Source organism: Azolla caroliniana, unplaced genomic scaffold (assembly GCF_043228905.1).
Source record: "Azolla caroliniana isolate FFs.n. ecotype wild unplaced genomic scaffold, voAzoCaro1.0.p SCAF_1, whole genome shotgun sequence".
Classification (NCBI taxonomy): domain Eukaryota; kingdom Viridiplantae; phylum Streptophyta; class Polypodiopsida; order Salviniales; family Salviniaceae; genus Azolla; species Azolla caroliniana.
In genome coordinates this window covers 29,858,104-29,879,094 of record NW_028230436.1, presented here as the reverse complement: position 1 = coordinate 29,879,094, position 20,991 = coordinate 29,858,104, and the positions used below count along the sequence as shown (strand labels likewise).

At 41.5% G+C, this 20,991-nt stretch overlaps 3 protein-coding genes across 4 annotated transcripts in view; 2 read left to right on the top strand and 1 right to left on the bottom strand.

Annotated features, from left to right (window-relative positions):
* Positions 1-293: 293 nt before the first annotated feature.
* The window catches only part of LOC147869566 (Plastid-lipid associated protein PAP / fibrillin family protein), a 91,760-nt gene continuing 71,062 nt past the window's right edge, over positions 294-20,991 (bottom strand). The window contains exons 2-5 of one of the 2 annotated variants that reach the window (XM_087330932.1): positions 1,523-1,824; positions 1,173-1,296; positions 837-1,019; positions 294-709 (exon numbers count right to left, since the gene is read on the bottom strand). In XM_087330932.1, the coding sequence (XP_087187058.1) occupies positions 522-709; positions 837-1,019; positions 1,173-1,296; positions 1,523-1,819 (792 nt within the window). In that variant the 5' untranslated portion in view covers positions 1,820-1,824 and the 3' untranslated portion in view covers positions 294-521. Of the gene's footprint in view, positions 710-836; positions 1,020-1,172; positions 1,297-1,522; positions 1,878-20,991 lie in introns of those variants that run through there. The other variant, XM_087330923.1, reaches the window with a different exon arrangement.
* On the top strand, positions 8,456-11,269 carry LOC147869579 (uncharacterized). The gene has a single exon (XM_087330891.1). It carries the CDS (start codon positions 8,509-8,511, stop codon positions 10,810-10,812), a length of 2,304 nt encoding a protein of 767 aa, XP_087187017.1. The 5' UTR covers positions 8,456-8,508; the 3' UTR covers positions 10,813-11,269.
* On the top strand, positions 12,983-16,784 carry LOC147869578 (GDT1-like protein 4). Its single transcript, XM_087330880.1, has 9 exons — positions 12,983-13,193; positions 13,327-13,395; positions 13,499-13,627; positions 13,791-13,889; positions 13,980-14,052; positions 14,198-14,283; positions 15,924-16,010; positions 16,225-16,284; positions 16,405-16,784. The coding sequence occupies exons 1-9, from the start codon at positions 13,053-13,055 to the stop codon at positions 16,591-16,593; spliced, it is 933 nt and encodes a 310-aa protein (XP_087187006.1). The 5' UTR covers positions 12,983-13,052; the 3' UTR covers positions 16,594-16,784.

Below are 20,991 nucleotides of genomic sequence, written 5' to 3'. Positions count from 1 at the left end.
AATGGTCACACAATTCCTAATATGTAAGCAATAACTTATAAGTTCGACAACAATTGGTTTCAGTAATACAAAGGGTATTCAAATGCAAGACTTGATAAGAGATCAACAAGAACTGGCATGAGCCTTCCAAGTGTACCTAGCATGGTTCAGTCTAGAGAAGTATGTAGGAGAAGCTTAGTATAATTACAATAAATGACCCCACTAAAGATACACAAATGAACCCCACGGAAACCCTAAAGCTCAAAATATGGCTGATTCTATGTTAGAACTTCCTCTATCTGATAGTATACGGGAGAAATGGGCCATAAGAACATTCCTTAATGTAAAAAAAGGATCAACAAGCCATAATTCTGCCAGCAGAAATGATGGCATGACAGCACTCATGGTAAAAATGCCTTATTTAGTTAGAACATACGACCTAACCATCCCTCTCCTCTTTCTTGTGCAAACACTGCTATTTCTAAGCATTATTATTTATATCATCGAATTGATACACATGAGTTCCTTGTTGTGAAAAATACCTAACGCCTTTTAAATACAAAGAGAGAGCCTCGGGAGCCCCTCCCGAGCCTTATTCTCTCATCCAAGTAGATGATCGCGATTTGGACACTACTAGTTCCACCATATTGGAACTCAAATGACCCAAACTTCAAGTTTGGCGGCTCGAACATAATCTTAACCGACTTATCATCCAGAGCTTCGAGCTTTCCTGAATCAGGAAAAAACCAAAGAAACATCTTAAAGTTTTGCCGCTTCCACGATAGATTTTTGCTACATCCACAATAGAATGAATGGATGCATAGGGGGACGAAAAGAGAGAGAAAGAGAGGACTGACCTTCAAGGGAGACTTCCCCATCCACTAAATTACCCAGAGCCGAAAAGGAGACGGCATTTTTCACCGATGCCGGGGGTTTGACATCTTGTATCATCTGCTTAGTCTTTAGAAGGGCACGGCCGATCGCACTCCGGTAGTAGCCACCGGTGGAGGTCGGATTCGAAGAGTACACCACATCCCAGTCTTAGCACAAGAACAAGGGAAAAGAAAAAAGTGAGAGGCGGCATTTGATTTATGGTTGGTTGGGGCGGGGCGGATGGGACCTTTGATATATGTGGATGTTATTCCAATGTACACATTCCCCAAATCCAAACATGATCATGGTAACTCACTCACCTCCAAAGAGCAGAGGACTTTGAAGGGGCTGTGGTATGCAGTGGCCCTCCAGCTTCTGTATCAGCTCATCCACTTTCTTCACTTCCGCCTCTCCCAAGGCAGCTCCTCTATCACTCCCTTCCACCTATCATATATGTATATGTATATGTATATGTATATGTATATGTATATGTATATGTATATGTATATGTATATGTATATGTGTGTTTGTGTGCATATGTTTAATCAAGAAGCCAAGGTATAGAAACACACACATACACACTTAAACACCAGGACCTCTTGTATGTCCTCTTTTCTTTCATGTTGATCTGGTACAAGAAGAACATTGTAGATCTACATACGTTACTTACCAGGGAAAGAAGGGAATCCACCAGTGCCGCAGCTTGAGGGCTCGTGCTGATCACACCATCTGACGTTGAAGCAGAAGCGAGGACTGTTGAGCTTCTCGGCTGATGAACACTTCTGAAGGTTTTGGCCCTCCTCCCAGAACAACTACTGCTACCAGGCTTGCAGGTGAGCGAAACAGAGTATGGGTGTATGTGCCCTAGGTAGGATGGAGGATGAATGGTGCGACCGAGACTGAGACCTGGACTGTGCATTGCATTAGGATGGAGAGCGGTACTACCGCGACAGGAGGAGAGCTCCATGTCCACTCTCTCTGTCTCTGTCTCTGTGCTTCTCTGAGTTACTCTGTTTCAGAATTCCATTGAACGAAAATATCCAAATCTTATCTGAATATCTGTCTTTGCCTATATAATATGTACATATATGATAAAGTCGCTAAATCTTTGTGAGACAGACAATGCTAAGGGGGGTTAAATTTAAGGAAGGGGGGCAGATCTGGGTTTGTATGAACCCACACATCTGATCCGCCCAATTATCGATCGTGTGAACATACAAAGCATTCTCTTCTCCGATCCTATGGCTGTGTTTTCGGTAATCAAACTTTTGTCTACCGAAAATGCTCTCCCATTCATAACCTCTTATAATCTTGTATTTCCTCGTCTTCGGTTTGTGTCCACGTTTGTGCTCCTTGGATCATGACACCCTATTCTTTCTTCTCATGACACGTCTTTGAAGTTGCTTTAGCCAAACCTATCGTCTAATCTCCTATGATTGGACTTTTATGTGCTAAATAAGAGCTATCGCACCTGATGAAGCTGAAGTAGGGCATGCCATGTTAATGTGAATCACGAGAAAGAGAGCCATGCAACATAATTCTAAAGAACTATACATAGAGGATGTTACGAGTACTAATTACAGTGGGCATCGACTACTAGTTACATTAAGCATTGTCTTGGCGACCCACATTATTGGTTGATCTTGATGGATGCAAGAGTAGGGTAGTGGAAATTTGATTATCCAAGAACTTGAGGCAATGCGTAAGGATGTAGGACACATGGCATATATAGAAGCCTATAAAGAAAAGTAGTTACTCCCTCCAACATGGCATCTTAGAGAGAGTTGTGGGTGTGACAAAGCTCTCCCATAGTTCAGATTTTTAGTTTGGTCGGCTCCCCAAGGTATAATACAAAAGCCATCATACCATATAATTGGATCGTGTATTCATCTATTGCCCTTTGTGCCAAGATGGTTGCATTGGATAGACACCCTAACTTCAATATGTTCTTTCATTTTTTAACTAATTGCTAATCATCAACCGAGAATAATGTACACTCATTGTCTTGGGTAGAAAAGGCCTATCACAAGGGTGATTGTTTGCTAGCAATAAGTGTACAATAAACAATTCATGGCAAACATAAAGGGTCATGGGCAACAATTAGGTTTAGCACCTTGGTGATTATCATTGTGTGGCTTGCAAAGTAGGGTAAGAACATCCTAAACAAGGTGGGTGGTGATCCAAATGCACACGTGCTATATGACCTCAGAAACAAAGACAATTATCATGATTCAGATCAATACTACACCTTTTAGGATGTCCATAACATAGTATGAACCATATGTACCATTCGTGCATTTGTGTTCGAGAATGATAAACATCCTCAAAGAATGATAAATACCATACTTTTAGATAAATGATTTACTATAAGGTAAATATTTTTTCACGGTAAATATTTTTTTAAAATTGCAAAAAAAAAACACATTAATGGGCCCTAATTCGATGAGGGCCACCAACAAAGACATGATTACAATATTTGCATTTCATCAAATACGTTCCTTTTGCATTCTTTACTTGAATTAGAACATGTTCCCACTCCAGGCCTTTTTGTCTACCCATTAGTTCCTAAATTAATGTAAAACGTAAATATCAAAATCTATTTATTGTAATTTTTGTACTACATAGCTTAGTATGTGTGTATAGACATTACACGAATTACTTCAAAATGATAGAAATTATAGACAAATTAAAGCAATTACAAGCTTTATAGAATAATTTCATTACAAAAATTTCAGAAATTTCATTACAGAACTTTAACCCTAAATATACCTGAATCTCGTTGGTATGCAAATCGTTCGAGGCTAGGTGGGAGAGGAGAGGAGAGCGTAACGTTACGTTGATGTGCAGAGGAAAAGGGGGGGGGGGAAGGAAAAAAAACACACACGAATATTTGAATATCATCATGTTCGTTTTCCAACGTAGGAAAACGAATGATATGGCAGACGAACATGAATTTTACGTACTATGGTCCATAAGAAGTTGGGGCATAGCAAAAAATGAAGCATCAACCCCAAAAGGTAGATTTCGATGCGAATAAACATGACTCAAAAATATAAGCAACAACTAGAATTTTATTTATTTATTTTCCAAAAAAAAAACCCCATCCATTAGTTATAAAATTTTACAAATGAGACGATTATGTACAAATCCCTGTAGGGACGCGATAGTTCCATCTTATGTGGATGCCCACTGACTTAAGAAAGGGAGAGGACCACCATTGTTGGATGAAGGCTATTCGTTGTCTTTCAACTCCATCAGAGCCGCCCTTGAGGCCATCATATTTGCTCTTTAGAGTGGCTACAATTTCACTCCATACCTCTTGCAGTAACCTTGTTGGATGCGCGGTTTGGGTGGAGAAGACTCGTCTACACCGTTGTTTCCATAGAATCCAAAGAGTTTATTGGGCTGACCAATTCCAACACAACTGAGATTTGTCATTAAGAGGAGTTGAGTGGACATTGCTGCTGGAGGAGAAAAAAAACCTCTTGTTCTTTTATCACCAAAGTCATCCCCTCCTGATGCTCGTATCTGTCAACTGCGGTCTGCCATGATAGCCAACATATATGCCCCCACTTGATTGAGCCTTGCACCTGGCATAATTGCAACAAGCGGCCAACCCCCCGCCATATTTGATGGGACGTTGGGCAGTTCCACAGAGCGTGTCGTATTGATTATACTGCATGTGGGCACTCCACACAATTAGGAGAGCTAAGGGTCCCACGTTGCCATGCTCCCACCGGTAGGGACTTATGTATCAATAGCCATTGGAACGTGGTAATTCGCCTCACGTGTTGTTGTTTCCAAAATTTCAGCCAAAACTTGGTGATTATTGTTGGAGGAACTTGAAATGTGTGCCAGACCTTCGCAACAACTGGCTCTCGGGCAATTTGAGCAACTAGAATATGGCGACCCAATCTAGTTGTGAATTGGAAGAAAGGGATGGGTTTGCTTCCTTGCCCCATGTAAGGATCACGCCATGTCCATTGCAAAGGGTCTCAACTGACCTTACGTAGCCATGTGTTTTCATGAGTACATATGTGCCAATCGGATTGTACTTTGATCGGATCGGGATCAACAATCCATTTATAACTAGTATATGCGAGTACTCGAATTGTGTTATTCTATGTTGGTGTCTCAGTGTCTCGCAATTTAGAGCCTTCGAGTCCGTCTGGTGGTCCCCAACCTCTCGGGAACAGAGATCCCTCCTCCTCGTGGCTTATCCATTTCTCCATTGTCGTCCTTTGAGTAGTAGTTTCCCTAATCAATAGAGCATTAATGATTTCCGACCTCATAGTCCATCCGCCCCTGAATCCATGGAGTATGTTGGCTTGATCTTATAGTGGCAGTGACATAAACCGTCGCCAACATTCTATACTTTTTCCTGGACCTTCTGCAATGTATCCCCATGACAACCCCTTACGTGATCCCAGGAGTTGATTAGATTCATCCTTGATACATGGGTTCCATAGGATACATTGACTGAGCCGGGCAGGTTCGGATCTCGGTTGATCGCACTTGAGCCCTTGTCTAATGTCACACCATGTCTTCCACATGGATGCACTAAATCTATCCTCCAATTGGTAGGAGAAACTAGGTTTGAGGTCCATGTTTAGAATCCATCCCGTTTGGGGGCCCAATTGACCCCTTTTTGTGGCCTAAAGTAGGCGAAACATAATTGTAGTAGTAGTTTCCAATAGTCATTTCCTGGTTGGAGTCCTCGCACCACAAATTTGGCAAGTAAGGCTTTTGATTGTGAAAGGGAATCAATAAGACCCAATCCCCCTCTCGACTTAGGTGTTGTGAGGATAGGCCACGCCACCTTGGCGCGAGCTACATGGTCTTCTTTACCAGACCAAATGTAGTTGTGGACCAGTTGTTGAATATGATGTATACTTTCCTTGGAGATTGTCCAACATGATAGATTGTACCATGCTGTTGCGAGTAGTACCTGGTTTGCCACTATGATGCAACCCGCTAGTGACAGTTTTTTCGAGCTCCAATGTATCAACTTTTGTTGAATGGAATGGATAACGGGTGCAATCATAGTCTCTGACGGTATGTTGAAACCAATTTGGAAACCCAAATATTTGGTGCTCGCTCCTTGATCGATCCATTTGAAAGCAAGATGTGGGTGCCGTGCCGGATGTGTTTCATGAGAAAGCCATATTGTGCAAGATTTGTGCCAATTGATCATGGCATTGGATCTCTTGCAAAATACGGCTAGCCCACTTTCTAGCTTTTGGAGGTTTTCCAAGTTCCCTTGCAGGTAGACCGTTGTGTCATCTGCAAATTCTATATCTAGGATACTTTGGTGAGAATGAGGTACGGGAAGACCACGTAGGTTGAGATGCCACGAGTTGAAGAAGCAAGAGAGTGCTTTGACATATAATAGAAATAAGGATGGAGCTAGTGGGCATCCCTGTCGTATGGATCGGGATATTCGGAGAAAGGAACTACTGTCGTTCCTATAAAGTCCTGCAATGCCTTTGATCCATCTCTCGTGAAAGCCGAGTTCCCCCATCACACTTTCTAGAAAGTTCCAACATACTCTGTCGTAGGCTTTCTCAAAATCTAGTAGCACCACCGCTACCTTGTTGTTGGTATGCTTGGCAAGGGCTATTGCTTCCCAGAATGAGAAGAGGTTGTCTAGGATGCTCCGATTTCTAACGAACCCTGTTTGGGACGGATGAATGAGTTGAGGGAGAAGTGGTGTTAAACGGCGTGCCACGATTTTTGCGAGCAACTTAAATACAATATTGAGAAGAGTTATGGGCTGCCACTTGTTAATGTCGTTGGCACTCCTACCACTTTTAGGAATGAGATGTATCATCCCCTGTCCAAATTCCTTCGGCATGCTTCTAGAGGTGATGATCTCCTCATATGCCTGGAGGAGGTCTTCTTTAATAGTGTCCCAAAGGCATGTGAAAAAGTGTGAGGTGAGGCCGTTGATTCCGGGGCAACTATCGGCATCCAGATCAGAGAGGGCCTCCCATATCTCAATGATTGATAGGGGATGCACGAGCCATGTATTCCTCATTTCGTCGCCATCCTCAGTGGTCGTTCCATCCTCTCGGTTGAGGCTGCACATCACTGTTCTAGCATGCCTCGGGCCTTTGGAGCGGAAGAATTCCTTCGTGTTTTGTCCCCTACTCGAAACCATCGTGCCATGCTTCCATGAAACTCCATGTCATATATTTCCTTTTCCGCCATGTTGAGTTCATGTTTGGCTGTGACGACTTGTCTTGTGATCCAAATACATGACGAGTATCTCTGTTGGAGTCGTTGTAAGGCTATTAGTCCCCGTTTTGTCCTTTGTCGCTTCTCCTGAGCATCCTTGCTTCTAGTCTTGACAATCTCATGTAGGAGAGTTGAAGCTCTTGTTAATTTAGCTAGAAGTTTGTTAGATGTTGATGAGTCATTGACGGGTAATGACCATTGGTTGGAGAGTTGGTCCTTCACCTCTATAAATGTGTAAATAGCATGTGGGATGCGAGTCTGGAATGGGCCCCATTTTCGGTGCAATTGAAAATGACCAGCTATCGGGTAATGGTCAGAGAAAATCGTGCCTAGAGTTATGCGACATAAATGCAATCAATGCGAGATAGGGTGGGTTCACTATTCTGCCCGTCTGGTCGGGAGAATAGGAGAGAATCCATTTTCGTTGGAAGTTGTCAGAATGCTAGATGTCTCGTAGGTGCAGGTGTACACATAGCTTCTCCCATTGTTTACGTTCCCTTCCTTGTAGAACTACGGGGTTGTTGTGTGGAGCTATCGTGAATGGATTCGATCATATTAAAATACCCTCCAATGCACCACTCTTCCGCACCCGCTACTTGTAGGTGGATGCGGTCTGCAACTTAGAAATTTGGGATCGTGATGACATTGATTTGAAGACATAACAATGGATACACGTTCATCTAAATACGCTCAATGTTACCGAAAGTGAGGCGATTTTGGGGGGGGGGGGGTAGAAGCGGGCTAAAAGATGGTTAGAGTTTTTCAAGACTATAGGCTGGCTGGAAGGATATAAATCCTTTCATTCATTCATACATTCCTGCATATATACATACATACATACATACCTATCTACCTACCCACATATGTACATACATACATACATACATACATACATACATACCTAACTCTCTCTCCCTCAGAAGACGACCACGAACAGCAGAAAGCAGAAAGCAGAAAGCAGCACAAAACGCAACGTATTACTAGACCCCTCTCCTCTCTCCCCTCTCTCTCTCTCTCTCTCTCTCTCTCTCTCAGACACACACACACACACACACACACATACACAGAGGCATCCAAAGAAAAACAGAGGACCCGCCCTTCCCCCCCTTCCCTTCTCTTCCTTTCTTCGACTGTGCAGGCTCCGCCGTCAATTTCTTTGTACAGGTTCCCACAGATCTCAGCTCAGAAATCTCCCCCATTTCTCCAAGGAGGCATGGTGGAGTCATAGATCTGGGGCCCCTCTTCCTTCCTTCCTCCTCTGCGACATGCCCGACCTCGCAACTCCCTCCTTCTGCTTCAGAGCTGCAGGGTGAAGAAAGACGAAGCAACACGAATTCCCTCCCTGTCTCTCCTTCGCAGCTTCTCTCTCTTTATCTCTCTCGTTCGTTGGCTCTATCTGTCTGTGTGTGTGTGTGTCTCATGATGGCTCTTACTTCTTCACATGCGGCCTCCGCGGACGACGACCTCTCCGTCAAGGCCCTCCACAAGAGGTACGAAGGTCTGGTCACAGTTCGGACCAAGGCCGTGAAAGGTAAAGGAGCCTGGTATTGGGCCCACCTGGAGCCCATCCTGGTGCAGAACCAGAGCACAGGGGCGGCCAAAGCCGTGAAGCTGCGGTGTGGGCTGTGTGCTGCCCTGTTCTCTGCATCCAACCCTTCCCGCACTGCCTCGGAGCACCTCAAGCGTGGAACCTGCCCTAATTTCAATGGCGTCGTCCCCAAGCCCCTGGCCTGTGCCCCGCCCCCCTCCACCCCCACCACTTCTAACCACAACCCTCCCCATAGAGCGAATTCCGGGGCTGGAGGCCCCCTCAACAGGAAGAGGAATGCCCCTTCCTCTGTCCCTGCCCTCCCCGCTCCCCCCCTCGCCTCCGCCACGGTCGAGGACATGCTCCTTCGCGCTGCCGCCCCGCCTCTCTTGCTTTCCGGCGGCAAAGAGGACTTGGGCGCCCTCGCCCTTCTTGAAGACAATGTGAAGAAATTGAAGAGCCCCTCTGGTGGAGGTGGAGGTGGAGGTGGAGGGGGAAAGAACGGCGGCGGCCCCGCCCTCAGCAACGGCCAAATCGAATCGGCCCTCAACTTGCTCGCCGAGTGGCTCTACGAGTCGTGTGGCTCTGTCTCCTTCTCCTGCATGGAGCATCCCAAATTCAAGGCATTCTTGAGCCTCGTTGGCCTTCCGACCGTCAGCAGGCGGTATCTAGCAGGTCCCAAGCTAGATGCCAAATTCGAAGAGGTGAGAATGGAGTCGGAAGCGAGGCTTCGTGATGCCTTGTTCTTTCAGCTTTCGTCTGATGGGTGGTGGAAGAGGGTGACTGTGATGGGTGAAACACTAGTCAATGTGACCCTCAACTTGCCCAATGGAACTAGCCTCTTTCACAAGGTTATCACTCTGAGTGGTGGTCCTTGCCCCTCTGCTAAGCTTGCTGAGGAGACCCTGTGGGAGGCAGCAGTTGTCGTGTGTGACTCGAACCCAGAACGATGTGTTGGTATAGTGGCTGATGCAGATAAACATACGCTCAAGGCGTTACAGTCATTGGAGTATAAGAACAGGTGGATGGTGAACTTACCCTGCCAAATTCATGGTTTTAGTAGCCTACTGAAGAGCTTTTTTAAGCACAGCTCCCTCTTCAGAACCGTGGATAATGATTGCAGGAAGATAATGAATTTCTTTGCCAGTAAGCCGCCTGCATGGAACTATTTATTAAAGCTGCAAGGGAATGAAATTGATAGCCTCAAGCTATTGAGGACACCCCTCTCGGGAATGCATTATTCGGAATTGCCACAGCATCTATATGCCATCTCCATAGCCGAAGACATTGCAGACTCTGCACGGGTTCTTCAGCTGGTGGGCATGGATGATTCCTTCAAGATGGCCTTTACAGATGATCCGATAGGCCGAGAGGTGGTTGAGATGGTCTCAGACATGAGATTTTGGACTGACCTGGAGGCTGTTTTGTCACTTGTGAAGCTGGTTAAAGGAACGATCCAAGAGATAGAAGCAGAGAGGCCCTCAGTCAGCCAGTGCCTACCTTTGTGGGTCGATTTCAAGACCAAAGTAAAAGATTGGTTCACCCGTTATGACAAGAACGAGGGCTGCATTGATCAGGTGATCGAGAAACGGTTTAATAAGAACTATCACCCAGCATGGTCTGCTGCTTTCGTCCTCGACCCACTGTATCTGATTAGGGACCCCGGTGGAAAGTACTTGCCGCCTTTCAAATGCTTGACAGCTGAGCAAGAAAAAGATGTGGATCACCTCATCACTAGGCTTGTGTCTCGGGAAGAGGCCCATGTTGCAGTGATGGAACTTTTGAAATGGAGAGCAAATGGACTAGACCCACTCTATGCGCAGGCTGTGCAAATGAAAGAGAGGGACCCCATGACAGGAAAGCTTAAGCCTGTCAGTTCTCAGAGCAGAAGGCTTGTGTGGGAAACATGCCTTAGTGAGTTCAAAGTACTTGGCAAGGTTGCCGTGCGGTTGATGTTTCTACATGCCACATCAAGCAGTCTGAAATGCAATTTGTCGATATGGAAGTGGGTGTATCGGAATGCAAATACCCGAGTTGCAGCTGAGAAAGCACAGAAAATGATCTACATTTCTTCTCATGCGAGACTATACCACAGAGACTTCACTAGTGACGAAGACAAGGATGGCGAGCTCTTTGCGTTTGATGAAGATGAGTGCAAACCAGATGATGTCTTCCTGAACACCACTACGTTGTAAACCATTCGTTTTAGGATCCAGTGTTGATTCTTTGAAACTGTTTGTAGCCTTTTTCCCCCTTGATGGGATTCACACCGTCTGGCTTTGAAGCAGCCAACATGTGATTTTGAAGCTGGAGCTGCATGTCACAGTTTTAGACATTAGGCCTGAACGTTGCTAAACTTCCCCTGTACTTATCGACAGTCATTCAGTACTTGGTTTCAGGTCCTTGTGCTTGCGTTTCTTTGCTGCACATGCACTTCATGAAGGTGTAAAAAATGTCTTATTACTTCATGCCTTCTGGCGGACATGATATCTTGAAAGAACCTGCCATACTGTCTTTATATATGCAAAGAGTTGTCGGTATCAGCTAACTTTGGCTGCCCACTAGAATCAAATCCATTCAGGTTCAGGTTCCAGAATCAGGGCCTTGTATGTACCTATGCCAGCTCTTATAAAATGTTCAATCTTGTCATCATACTGACCAATTGCAAGCTTGTGTTGTGTGTATTTTGATTTCATTCTCTAAAATATGTTGGCTTAATCTAATATTTTTATTATATCCTGAAAATCATCAGTGCTGCTTCGACAATGTAGAACAGAAACTCCCTGTTCATTACAAAAATAGAGGGACCTCATGATGATCATAAAAATATGTTCATATTTAATGACTGTAGGAATGCATATTCATTCTTTCTTAAGATGACAAACTTGACGGTGCAGGAACCTATTATTAGGAGTAGTTTCTTATGTTTATAAGTGGATAAAACATCAGATTTAAAGAAGTAGATGAAGCTAAGCTAGAACAAAGAAAAGGGGGTTCTCATTTCCATTCGGAAAAGAGTGTGTAGATTGATTTCGAGTTTCGTTTTTGATTGAGATGTATTTTGTATTTTGTATGATTAAATCATCTCTCTTACAGAAGGATTTAAAACTGTGTGCATGGATGATGCTCATCAATGTTTATGTATATCAAATATTATGGATTTTTGTTGATGAGCTTTTTGTAGTTTTCGATGCATGCTTCTTTAGCAAAAGAAGCTGTACCTTGGAAAATCACAAACATAAGTAACTTAAAAGTATAGTGAGAAAAATCTCATGTGCCATGAGGATCATTGTTGATGTTGTTGGAGTTGAGTGATGATTGTCCAATATTGTAAGAGTACTGATCATTAATCCAAAGCATAAACCTGGAGTTGTAAGGCCTTAACTACAATTGGGGGGGGGGGGGGGGGGGTCATTAGATAGAATTTGTTGCGAAAAGAACATGAGTAAATGTTCATGTTCAGTTTTAAGCTAGTGTTTGATGCAATTAATGTGAGAATAGAAAACAACCAATGCTTACCATTCCACATTGTTGTAACACTCAAGTAGATGCTAAGAAAGCAATGTGAAGTTTGTTAAATTGTGTAGAGACAATGTTAGTATTTGTTATAATTAAGATGATAATCAATTATGACCCATAGCTTATCATTTCAGTTTGTTGCAAACAATAACGTCCAATGCAAAGGAAACTAGGTAGCGTATGTTTAGTAGGGGCCGATTTGATGTAGCAATAATGTCTAATATTGGCTGGCAATAAACAATGGCTAGGTATATGCCCATTTGGTTTCTCAGCATGCATGTGCACACACGACACATTTGTTAAGTAGAGTTTGTTTCGTAGGGGCCGATATGATGTTGCAATAATGTCTGATTTTGGCGGGCAATAAACGATGGCTAGGTATATGCGCATTTGGTTTCTCAGCATGCATGTGCACACACACGACACACACAAATGAAGAAGGAAAAATGATACGAGGGCGATTCACGATGAGTATAACAGTAAGCACCATAACGAGGAGTCGGATGCGTACACACGTGAAATGAGAGGGCGGACGAACGAAGAAGAGTGGCACCCACCCTCGGATCTCCCGAAGCGACCCCTCCAATTCGTTGGTATGAATTGATAAGCAGCCCTAAGAAGAGCGGCACGCACCCTCGGGGGGGGGGGGGATCTCCGGAAGCTACCCCTCCAACTCGTTGGTATGTATTGATATAAAAATAACCACCCCTAAGAAGGGTGCCATGGCTACTCTGTTTCTGTCTGTCTCTCTTTCTTCTTCACATGCTTGGTGATTGACTGACAGGCAAGTCATATCCGTGTTTTATTATTATTATTTTCTTTTTTTTAAAGTAGTGCCTTTTTCCCTCATCACGTGAGAAGGGTGGGAAATGGGTAGATAAACTGTGAAGCAGCAAGGAATAGGTTGGAGGTAGCCATGCCTGCTGCTGTTGCTGCATCACGTGATAAGCTCAGGAGTCGTGCATTCATGCTTTCCTACCCTCGAGCTTCCCTCCTCATCCTCACCCTCTTCTTCGTTGCAGTATCTATCTCCTCATCTGCCGCATCTACAGAACAGGTACTTGCTGAAGATTGTCCCGTTTCTCTGATTTCCTTTTTCTTTTACTTCTGATTGTTAAATATCAAGATATGTTCATTCTTATGTCAGATCTGAGTGATTTAAGCTTGATTTTCTCTTGTTTGCTTGAAAGGGAATAGGAGACAGCATTGCGACGGCTGATGGCGATCTCAAACATCATCAATCCTCATTCCGCACCAAGGTACTGCTACTTTCTTGATCCCAAATTCCTTACATGATTTCGATTTTTCATGTGTGCGATTTCAATTATCTCTCTGTGTGTTAATGTGATGTGCTGTTAAAAGCTTTTCCATAAAGCCGAGGATGGAGAAGAAAAAGCTGATGATTGGCTGAATGCCGACGGTGACTTGAAAATGTCTGGAGGACTTCTGGATTCGCTCCTCACGAGCTTCTCCATGATTCTTGTCACCGAGGTAAAATTAGTTTTTTTATTGGTTGATCTTGTGCACTATTTTCCAAGAAAAACTCAATTGTTGAACTTGCTCTATAGTTAAGAAATGTTAAGACTATGTCTGAAGAAAACACTAAGGTGCCTGCATTCTAGATCCACATATCAAACGTTAGAAATCTGTGCAGATTGGTGATGAGACATTTATCATTGCAGCTTTGTTAGCAATGCGGCATCCTCGCACCATCGTGCTTTCTGGTGCTTTAAGTGCTCTTGTGATAATGACTGTAAGTATTTTCATTGACATCAAATATAATGTGCACGCTTTGCGAATGTGACATGTTCTTGATATCGATCACTTCCTTGTGCTTGAATAGGTCCTTTCGACAGGGCTTGGAAGAATTGTGCCTAACTTGATATCCAAAAAGCACACAAATAATGCTGCTACCGGTGAGGTTATGCTCAATTTGGTTATGTGGCAGATGTAAACTGGTTGTAGAATTTATGCAGAAGTGTCTACTAAATATATAAGGCAAAATATGTCCAATGTTATGGTTGCATTTGCTTCATGTTACAATGCCATGTTTTCATGCAGTCCTCTATGCATTCTTTGGGGTCCGGCTACTTTATATTGCATGGAGATCAAACTCCAAAGTTTCACAGCAAAAGGAGTTTGAGGAGGTATGTTGGTTATGAACATTTGAGACTCTAGCTATGGTTTGGTTGTATTTTCTTATGTTATGGGTGGTTTTGGTCCCTGATGCCAATTTCTGCTTGTGACCTGATGCCTAAAAACAGTAATCTCTATTTTGACTTGTTATTGGATTGCCAATTTATTAATCTTCATGTTCTCAAGTATCAGAATCTATCTCACTCCCATGCTTGTTTCCATTGCTTCACTGAATGTAACGTTTTCCATCTATTCCTTACTAGATATCAGAAAAAAGAGAAATTGATTTGAATTTATTATTGTAGAAATTTGTGTCTGCCACTGTGCTTGTGGCTGATGAATATAGTGTGGACAGTTTGTCTCTTGTTAAAGGTATCTGTACTATTAGATAATATTTGTTCTTAGTTGGAGCTGCAACTAGGTGTTGAACTTTTATGATTTACTTATCAGAAGATGCTCTACATTGAAATCTCTTTCAATGTTTACATAATGTCATTGCTGGTAGGGTGTTATCAGGCTGAAACATTTATTAAATTTATAGGATACACAATATACTCATATGCAAGAGATGGGGAATGAAAAAGGGGGAAGAGAGGACCCTGCGAGTAGGTTATCAGACTTTTAAGAACTACTTATGAGAAGGTGCTCAAGGTTGAGATCTCTTTCAATGCTGCATATGTTTCATCCTCAAAATATTTCAGTCTCTTGTAGGGTCGAGTTGAAACATATTGTGGTGTGCATGTGTTCCTTTGTACCACCCTTTTAGCACACCCTTTTTAGCATGCATGTATCTAAGCCAACCCATCCTTTTAGCGCACCCTGTGAAATGCACATAAAGAGATCAAAACCAGCCTGCCTAGCTTCTTACTTCTTGTTCAATTTATAGTCGATACAAAGGTACCCATTTGGGTTGGCTTTCCTACATGCGTCCTAAAAAGGGTGGCACAAAGGAACACATGCACACCACAATATGGCTGAAACATTTATATTATTTATGGAATACACAGTATACTTGTAAGCAAGTAAAGGAGAGTGAAGAAGGGAGGAGTGAGGACCATGCAACAAGAGGCTGCAATGCCAGCACAAGGGACCAGGAGTAAAAAAGGAGTTGTAGAAACAAAAGGAAAAAGTAGGGAGAGGAGAAGGATGAAGGTGAAGAGGAGGAAGAGGAATAGGGGCAAAAACTTCAAAAAAAGAAATTGAAATGTTAATTTTAAACAATTAAAATAAATAAATAAATTTAACTTATCTTTCGTAGCATTTCACCAATTGCCTGAAACGTTCACAATGACATCTGTTTGAGGAACTCTTAGATAAATGGCACAATCAACTCATTCCTATGACTTATTTTGATTATCTAGGCGATGATGGCAAGTTTCACCATTCAAAGCTACTTCTTGTGTGCAATAGAAACTATCACATGTTCATGGACTTTTTACTTCAACATTGTTACTGTGATAAAGTAGCTAGTAATCATACTATGTATTGGCATACAGCATGATCTCCTTAATGGAGAAGGTTCCAATTGCTATATCCATGTACATATGCTCTGAATATAACATGTTTCTGATGGTGCTTCTATGCTGTTCCTTTTAATTTTCTAGTGTTTGGAGAAATGGTTTATACTTGTGTTGAATGCTTGATTGTTTAGGTTGAAGAAAAACTTGAAGGGGCTCCACAAGGCAAGACTGTCTGGAGGAAAGTTCTATCACGCTTCTGCACACCTATCTTTTTGGAGGTAAGAAGGTGCATCAACAATCTATCCGAAGTTGTTTTGCTATATAATTATGTATCTTTTCATTATCATTTTCACTTAGCAAGCATCCCAAGAAGGGTGTGGATCTGCATCCGCAAGTTGTAAAAATATTAATGCAAAGTTGTCTTATATCATGCGATTCTTGAAATTGTGAAAGCCATGCTTCACACCAGAAAACTTGATGTTTTTTTTACAGGCGTTCATTTTGACTTTCTTGGCAGAATGGGGCGATAGAAGTCAGATTGCTACTATTGCGGTGTGTATCTATTGATCCGTGCATATAAATGCACATAACTTAATTTTTAAATTTTTTTTCTTCTTCTCATAGTTTGATTTTGCTCGCAACAATGCTAATCTGCGTGTTGCGTTTTTGTAGCTGGCAACACATAAAAATGCGTTCGGAGTCACAGTTGGTGCAACTGCAGGTCATACAATATGCACTACTCTTGCGGTGATTGGTGGCCGCCTGCTAGCATTGAAAATTTCTCAAAGAACGGTTGCAACAGTTGGAGGTCTCTTGTTTCTGGGATTCTCTTTAAGTTCATACTTTTATCCTCCCCTATAGATAGCTATTCTAATTGGAAACAAAATTACGCTGCATTTTCCCAAGAATCTGAGGCATTGAGTGCTAGATTGGCTGCGTTTGTCATATTTTTGTGCTAAAAAGTAGCTCAATCTTAAAATTACAATTTAAACATTTTTAGTATGGTGTCAATCCATCCCATTCTTTAAAGAAGATTTTTGGGCTTTCATTTGTGTGATTTTGCTTTCTTATGATGCCCAATGTTGTTTAACCCCTTATTAGCCATGTTTAAATCTATTTATTAGACCTTGGGATTTGTCAAATCTTTCTCCTCATGTGTTTGCCTAGTTCACTTCCAAGGATGTGTTGAGAATTCACATGCAAAGCATAACATGAACTTCCCCTTGTCTTCGAATGTGGTTGCGTCAATGTAGCGAAAATATAGATATGCAGATTGAGGATCTTGCTAATCTTGAAATGAGCCACGAAATGTCCCAGAGGATTCTCAATTCTAAGCAGGAATCGGCAACAGTTTGGTTTAGGCTTAACCGGTTTGGCCTTATCCAAGCCAAACTAGTTAAGCCTAAACTGTTTTGGGGTTCTCAAACTTGAACAAACCAAACCAAACCAACCCCTAAACTGGTTTAGGCTAAACCTGCTTGGGAACTGGCTTGGAAACCTCCCTCCCTCTCTCTCTCTCTCTCTCTCTTCGTCTTATGTAGTTTTTATTTTTTTTGGGTGAAAACACACAATTATATTAATAAATGCGTGTAAAAAACACTACTTACAATGGGTGTACCGTGTGACCATGAAGTATGGTCACCCACTAACTACACTACACTACACTACATGGGTAGTGGAACATATTGAATTGCCAATAGGCAAGACGAACACTCCACTAAGGAAAGGATTTCCACTTGCTCCAATAAAGAAAATGGCCACATTAGTACTCCCTTCAACTTTCGTAGATATGCTTTCACTCCATGTCTACCATCGAATACATAAGCTTTGCGCATATTCCAATTATGACGCAATTCCCAATATCTCAGAAATAGAAAAACGATCTCCATCTTTGACTTTGGGTCTCGTCTGTGTAGTCTCTCTCTCTCTCTCAAGTTTTGAACTAATTTCTAACTTTGAAGTTTTTCTTTAACCTAACTAGTAAACCACATAACTGGTTTGAGCCGGTTTGGCAAGACTCAAGCCAAGCCGAACCAAGCTCAAACCGTTTAGTCAAACTCAAGCCTGAGTCGAGCCGCGAAGGCGTTTTAAACCGGTTAAGCTCAACGGTTTAGGCTTGAGCCGTGCCGTTGCCAACCCCTAATTCTAAGCTTGTGTAAAGTGAGATGTAGAAGATGTTTCTCAGATATAATCCCTAGGAAAGTTGGGAGTTGCCTATGTGAGAGATCAAAGGCCCTAAAAATGGTTCAAAGAAGTTTGAAGGGAACCTTGATGAATTGTTTGGTGTGTATGTGATTGGGCACTCTTTAATGCACCTTAGACCTTGAACAAATCAACATTAATATGTCAAAAGTTCCTCACATAAATTGGGAATTAAATTATATTCTTGCTCCCCATCTATGTCATCGTATACCCCACTAAGAAAAGAATAAATCACTTTTCATTCTCATACTAATATCAAATTGCAATCTTTCGATCAATGATATTGAATTCTCGTATAAACAAATGGGTGCATTATGTTAAAATCGTTTATAACAAAAAGTGAGATGGTCTTAAAAAGAATATGATTTCCCCATGATGGTAAAGAACTATTCGATTGGTATACATAATCTTTAACAAACGAAATTGATGGCATATAGGAACCTCCATTGAATTGTGCCTTTAGATATACAAGAAGAATAGGAAATGCATAAATTAAAATTTTCAAGCAATGTGAATACATCCACACTATTACCTATTCATTGTAATCATAGAAGTGGGAATACTTTTGCGTGGGTCTTTCTTTCTCTTGTTCCAATTCTTAATCTCATTTAAGTTTAGTATCCATCATGCCCATTAAAGAGCACGAGTGAATAAACCCAAAGATATATGTGAATTTGAAATAAAGTATGTACCTCATGAATGGATACAATCTCATCTTTAATTAATAATATAAATATCCATACCATTGTGCACAAGCCTCATCTCCATTATATAGGTGACCTACCAATATCCCTACTCACCAACTAGAGCAAAAACAATCGTGATCCATGTTGATAGGGCCAAGCGAGAGAGAGAGAGAGAGAGAGAGAGAGAGAGAGAGAGAACATCATTCATGAGGAGCGAGACTCATGAAGTGAAAGAGATGAAATTTTTACATCCACGAGATTGACATGCATGTACCTACAATGTCATAGCTACAAGTAAAATTATCATATGTGATCTCCGAAAAAGGTTATCGTCTTGGGGTAGTAGACCGTCATTATGATTTCATGCTCTAAGGATTCTTTAATGATGATATTATGCAAGCATACGAAGATGGTCTAAGGATTCTTGATGGTCGGCGTATTTCATCTTAGGGTACTTGATTGCCCTTATGATTCATGCTCTAAGTATTCTTTAATGATGACGAACTTGTGCAAGTATAGGGAGATGGTTGTGATGATCGACGTATTTCATCTCGGGGTAGTTGATTGCCCTTATGATTCATGCCCTAAGGATTCTTTGATGATGACGAACTTGTGCAAGCATAGGGAGATGGTTGTGATGGTCAACATTTTTTCGAATGTGACCACTACATCAATGTGGAAAGTGGTTGTTTCCACAACAAACTTTGACACAATTGCTTTGCATTGTTCCCATTAGCCATTAACCTACATTGGTTGTCCAATTCAACTTGAGTTGAACCGAACTAACCCATTTAGCATTAACATGGTTTGAAAGTTAACCAAATTAAATGATTTGAGTGCCACTATTTAAACCAAACCATTTGACCTATATAAAACCTGAGCCAAACAATCAATCAAAACATGAAGTTGAACCGAACAAGCAAAGTCACGAATCCTTTAAATCATTAACTTGCTCTTGGAACCATGAAACATTACGCCATTGAAGCAAATGTGAAGCACTAAAGCCCGGTTAGAAACCATCAATCCATGAAACCATTCCCAAGGCCATTAATTTTTAAACGAAAGACATATCCATATATATAAATTTAGCATTACACCAGAAGAAGAAGAAGAAGTGATATATGGACAAACTTCTTGGAAATTGGAGGTAAACCATACACTAAAGGTAAAACATCGCAAATTCCAATAACTAATAGTCTACAACTTGAACCGTGTGAAAATGTCATACTAAATTGAACCAAGCTAGAAATTGCAAAGCTGTTAAATATGGAGCCAATTTGAACCATGCCAAACCCTAAAGCTTTGAGTTGAACTGGAAGAAAAAAGTGAAAGTTAAAACGAACCGAGCTCACACTTTGAAATTGATATAACCATCAAGTTGCAACTTAATTGATAAGTTTTAGCTCTAGTCAAACCAAGGGTTGCAACTAGTTATTGTTAAAACTAGTTATATTTTCTTTGTGTTCCCACATTGATGCTTGATGTTCACATAGTTCAAATTACTTCAAAGCATAATTTAACCTAGGTTAATTAATCAAGCTAAGCATACAATATAAATTTAACTTAATTTATGCCACATATAATCTCCATAGCAAACCATCTTTCTAACTTTTATGTCAAGTCATTATCTTGATCTTATAGTCAATGTTTCTCATTGGCTTCACGAACAAGGAATAATAGTTGTGTTTGGGAAGTCTTGTCAACATTTCTAACTTTTATGAGCGTAGTAAATGTTGTTTTATCAACTTGGCCAACACGGAATAATGTAAATGCACATCAAGGTTGGAGTTTGACTATTATGTCTTTCTTCACTTCAATGTTGAAGTTCCAATGTATGACTTGGTATGTTTTCGCTCCCCTTCTCTTACGAGAATTTCATAAGGTTTTCATTGGCCCATGGTTGTTGAACCTCCTCTTGGACACCATGTCATGCATTGGGATTCAATGCTATGCTACGGGCACATGAATTTTGCTATCAAAAGGTTAGAGTAGTTCTTGCGACCTTGTTCAATTTCAATTGGATGGTGCCACAACATCAAAGCCAAAATTTTGAGGCAACCCAAGTTCTATAGCCATACATGTGCTTCGGTCCCATCCCATATATTGCTAACGGTTTCCTATGGATGTTAATAACATACGTATGTAACAAAAGAAAGATTCATAACATATGAAGTCGAAGACACACCATAACATCATCAATATGATAGGCTAGAGCAAAGGGCCTTCTCGGACTCTAATGCATGCAAGTATACATGGATTGCAAACACTACATAACAATAAAGTTCAATGTTGACAATGACAACACTTTGATTCAAGCTACATGATTTGAGTGATGTAAAATATTGTTCTAATAAAATAGATATGATCCTAA

Bases quoted from the DNA above. Each gene is read 5' to 3' on its own strand.
- LOC147869579 (XM_087330891.1), top strand. From the start codon at position 8,509: ATGATGGCTCTTACTTCTTCACATGCGGCCTCCGCGGACGACGACCTC.
- LOC147869578 (XM_087330880.1), top strand. From the start codon at position 13,053: ATGCCTGCTGCTGTTGCTGCATCACGTGATAAGCTCAGGAGTCGTGCA. The intron at 13,890-13,979 runs GTAAGTATTTTC...GTGCTTGAATAG, and splicing joins GTGCTCTTGTGATAATGACT to GTCCTTTCGACAGGGCTTGG. The intron at 14,284-15,923 runs GTATGTTGGTTA...TTGATTGTTTAG, and splicing joins AGCAAAAGGAGTTTGAGGAG to GTTGAAGAAAAACTTGAAGG.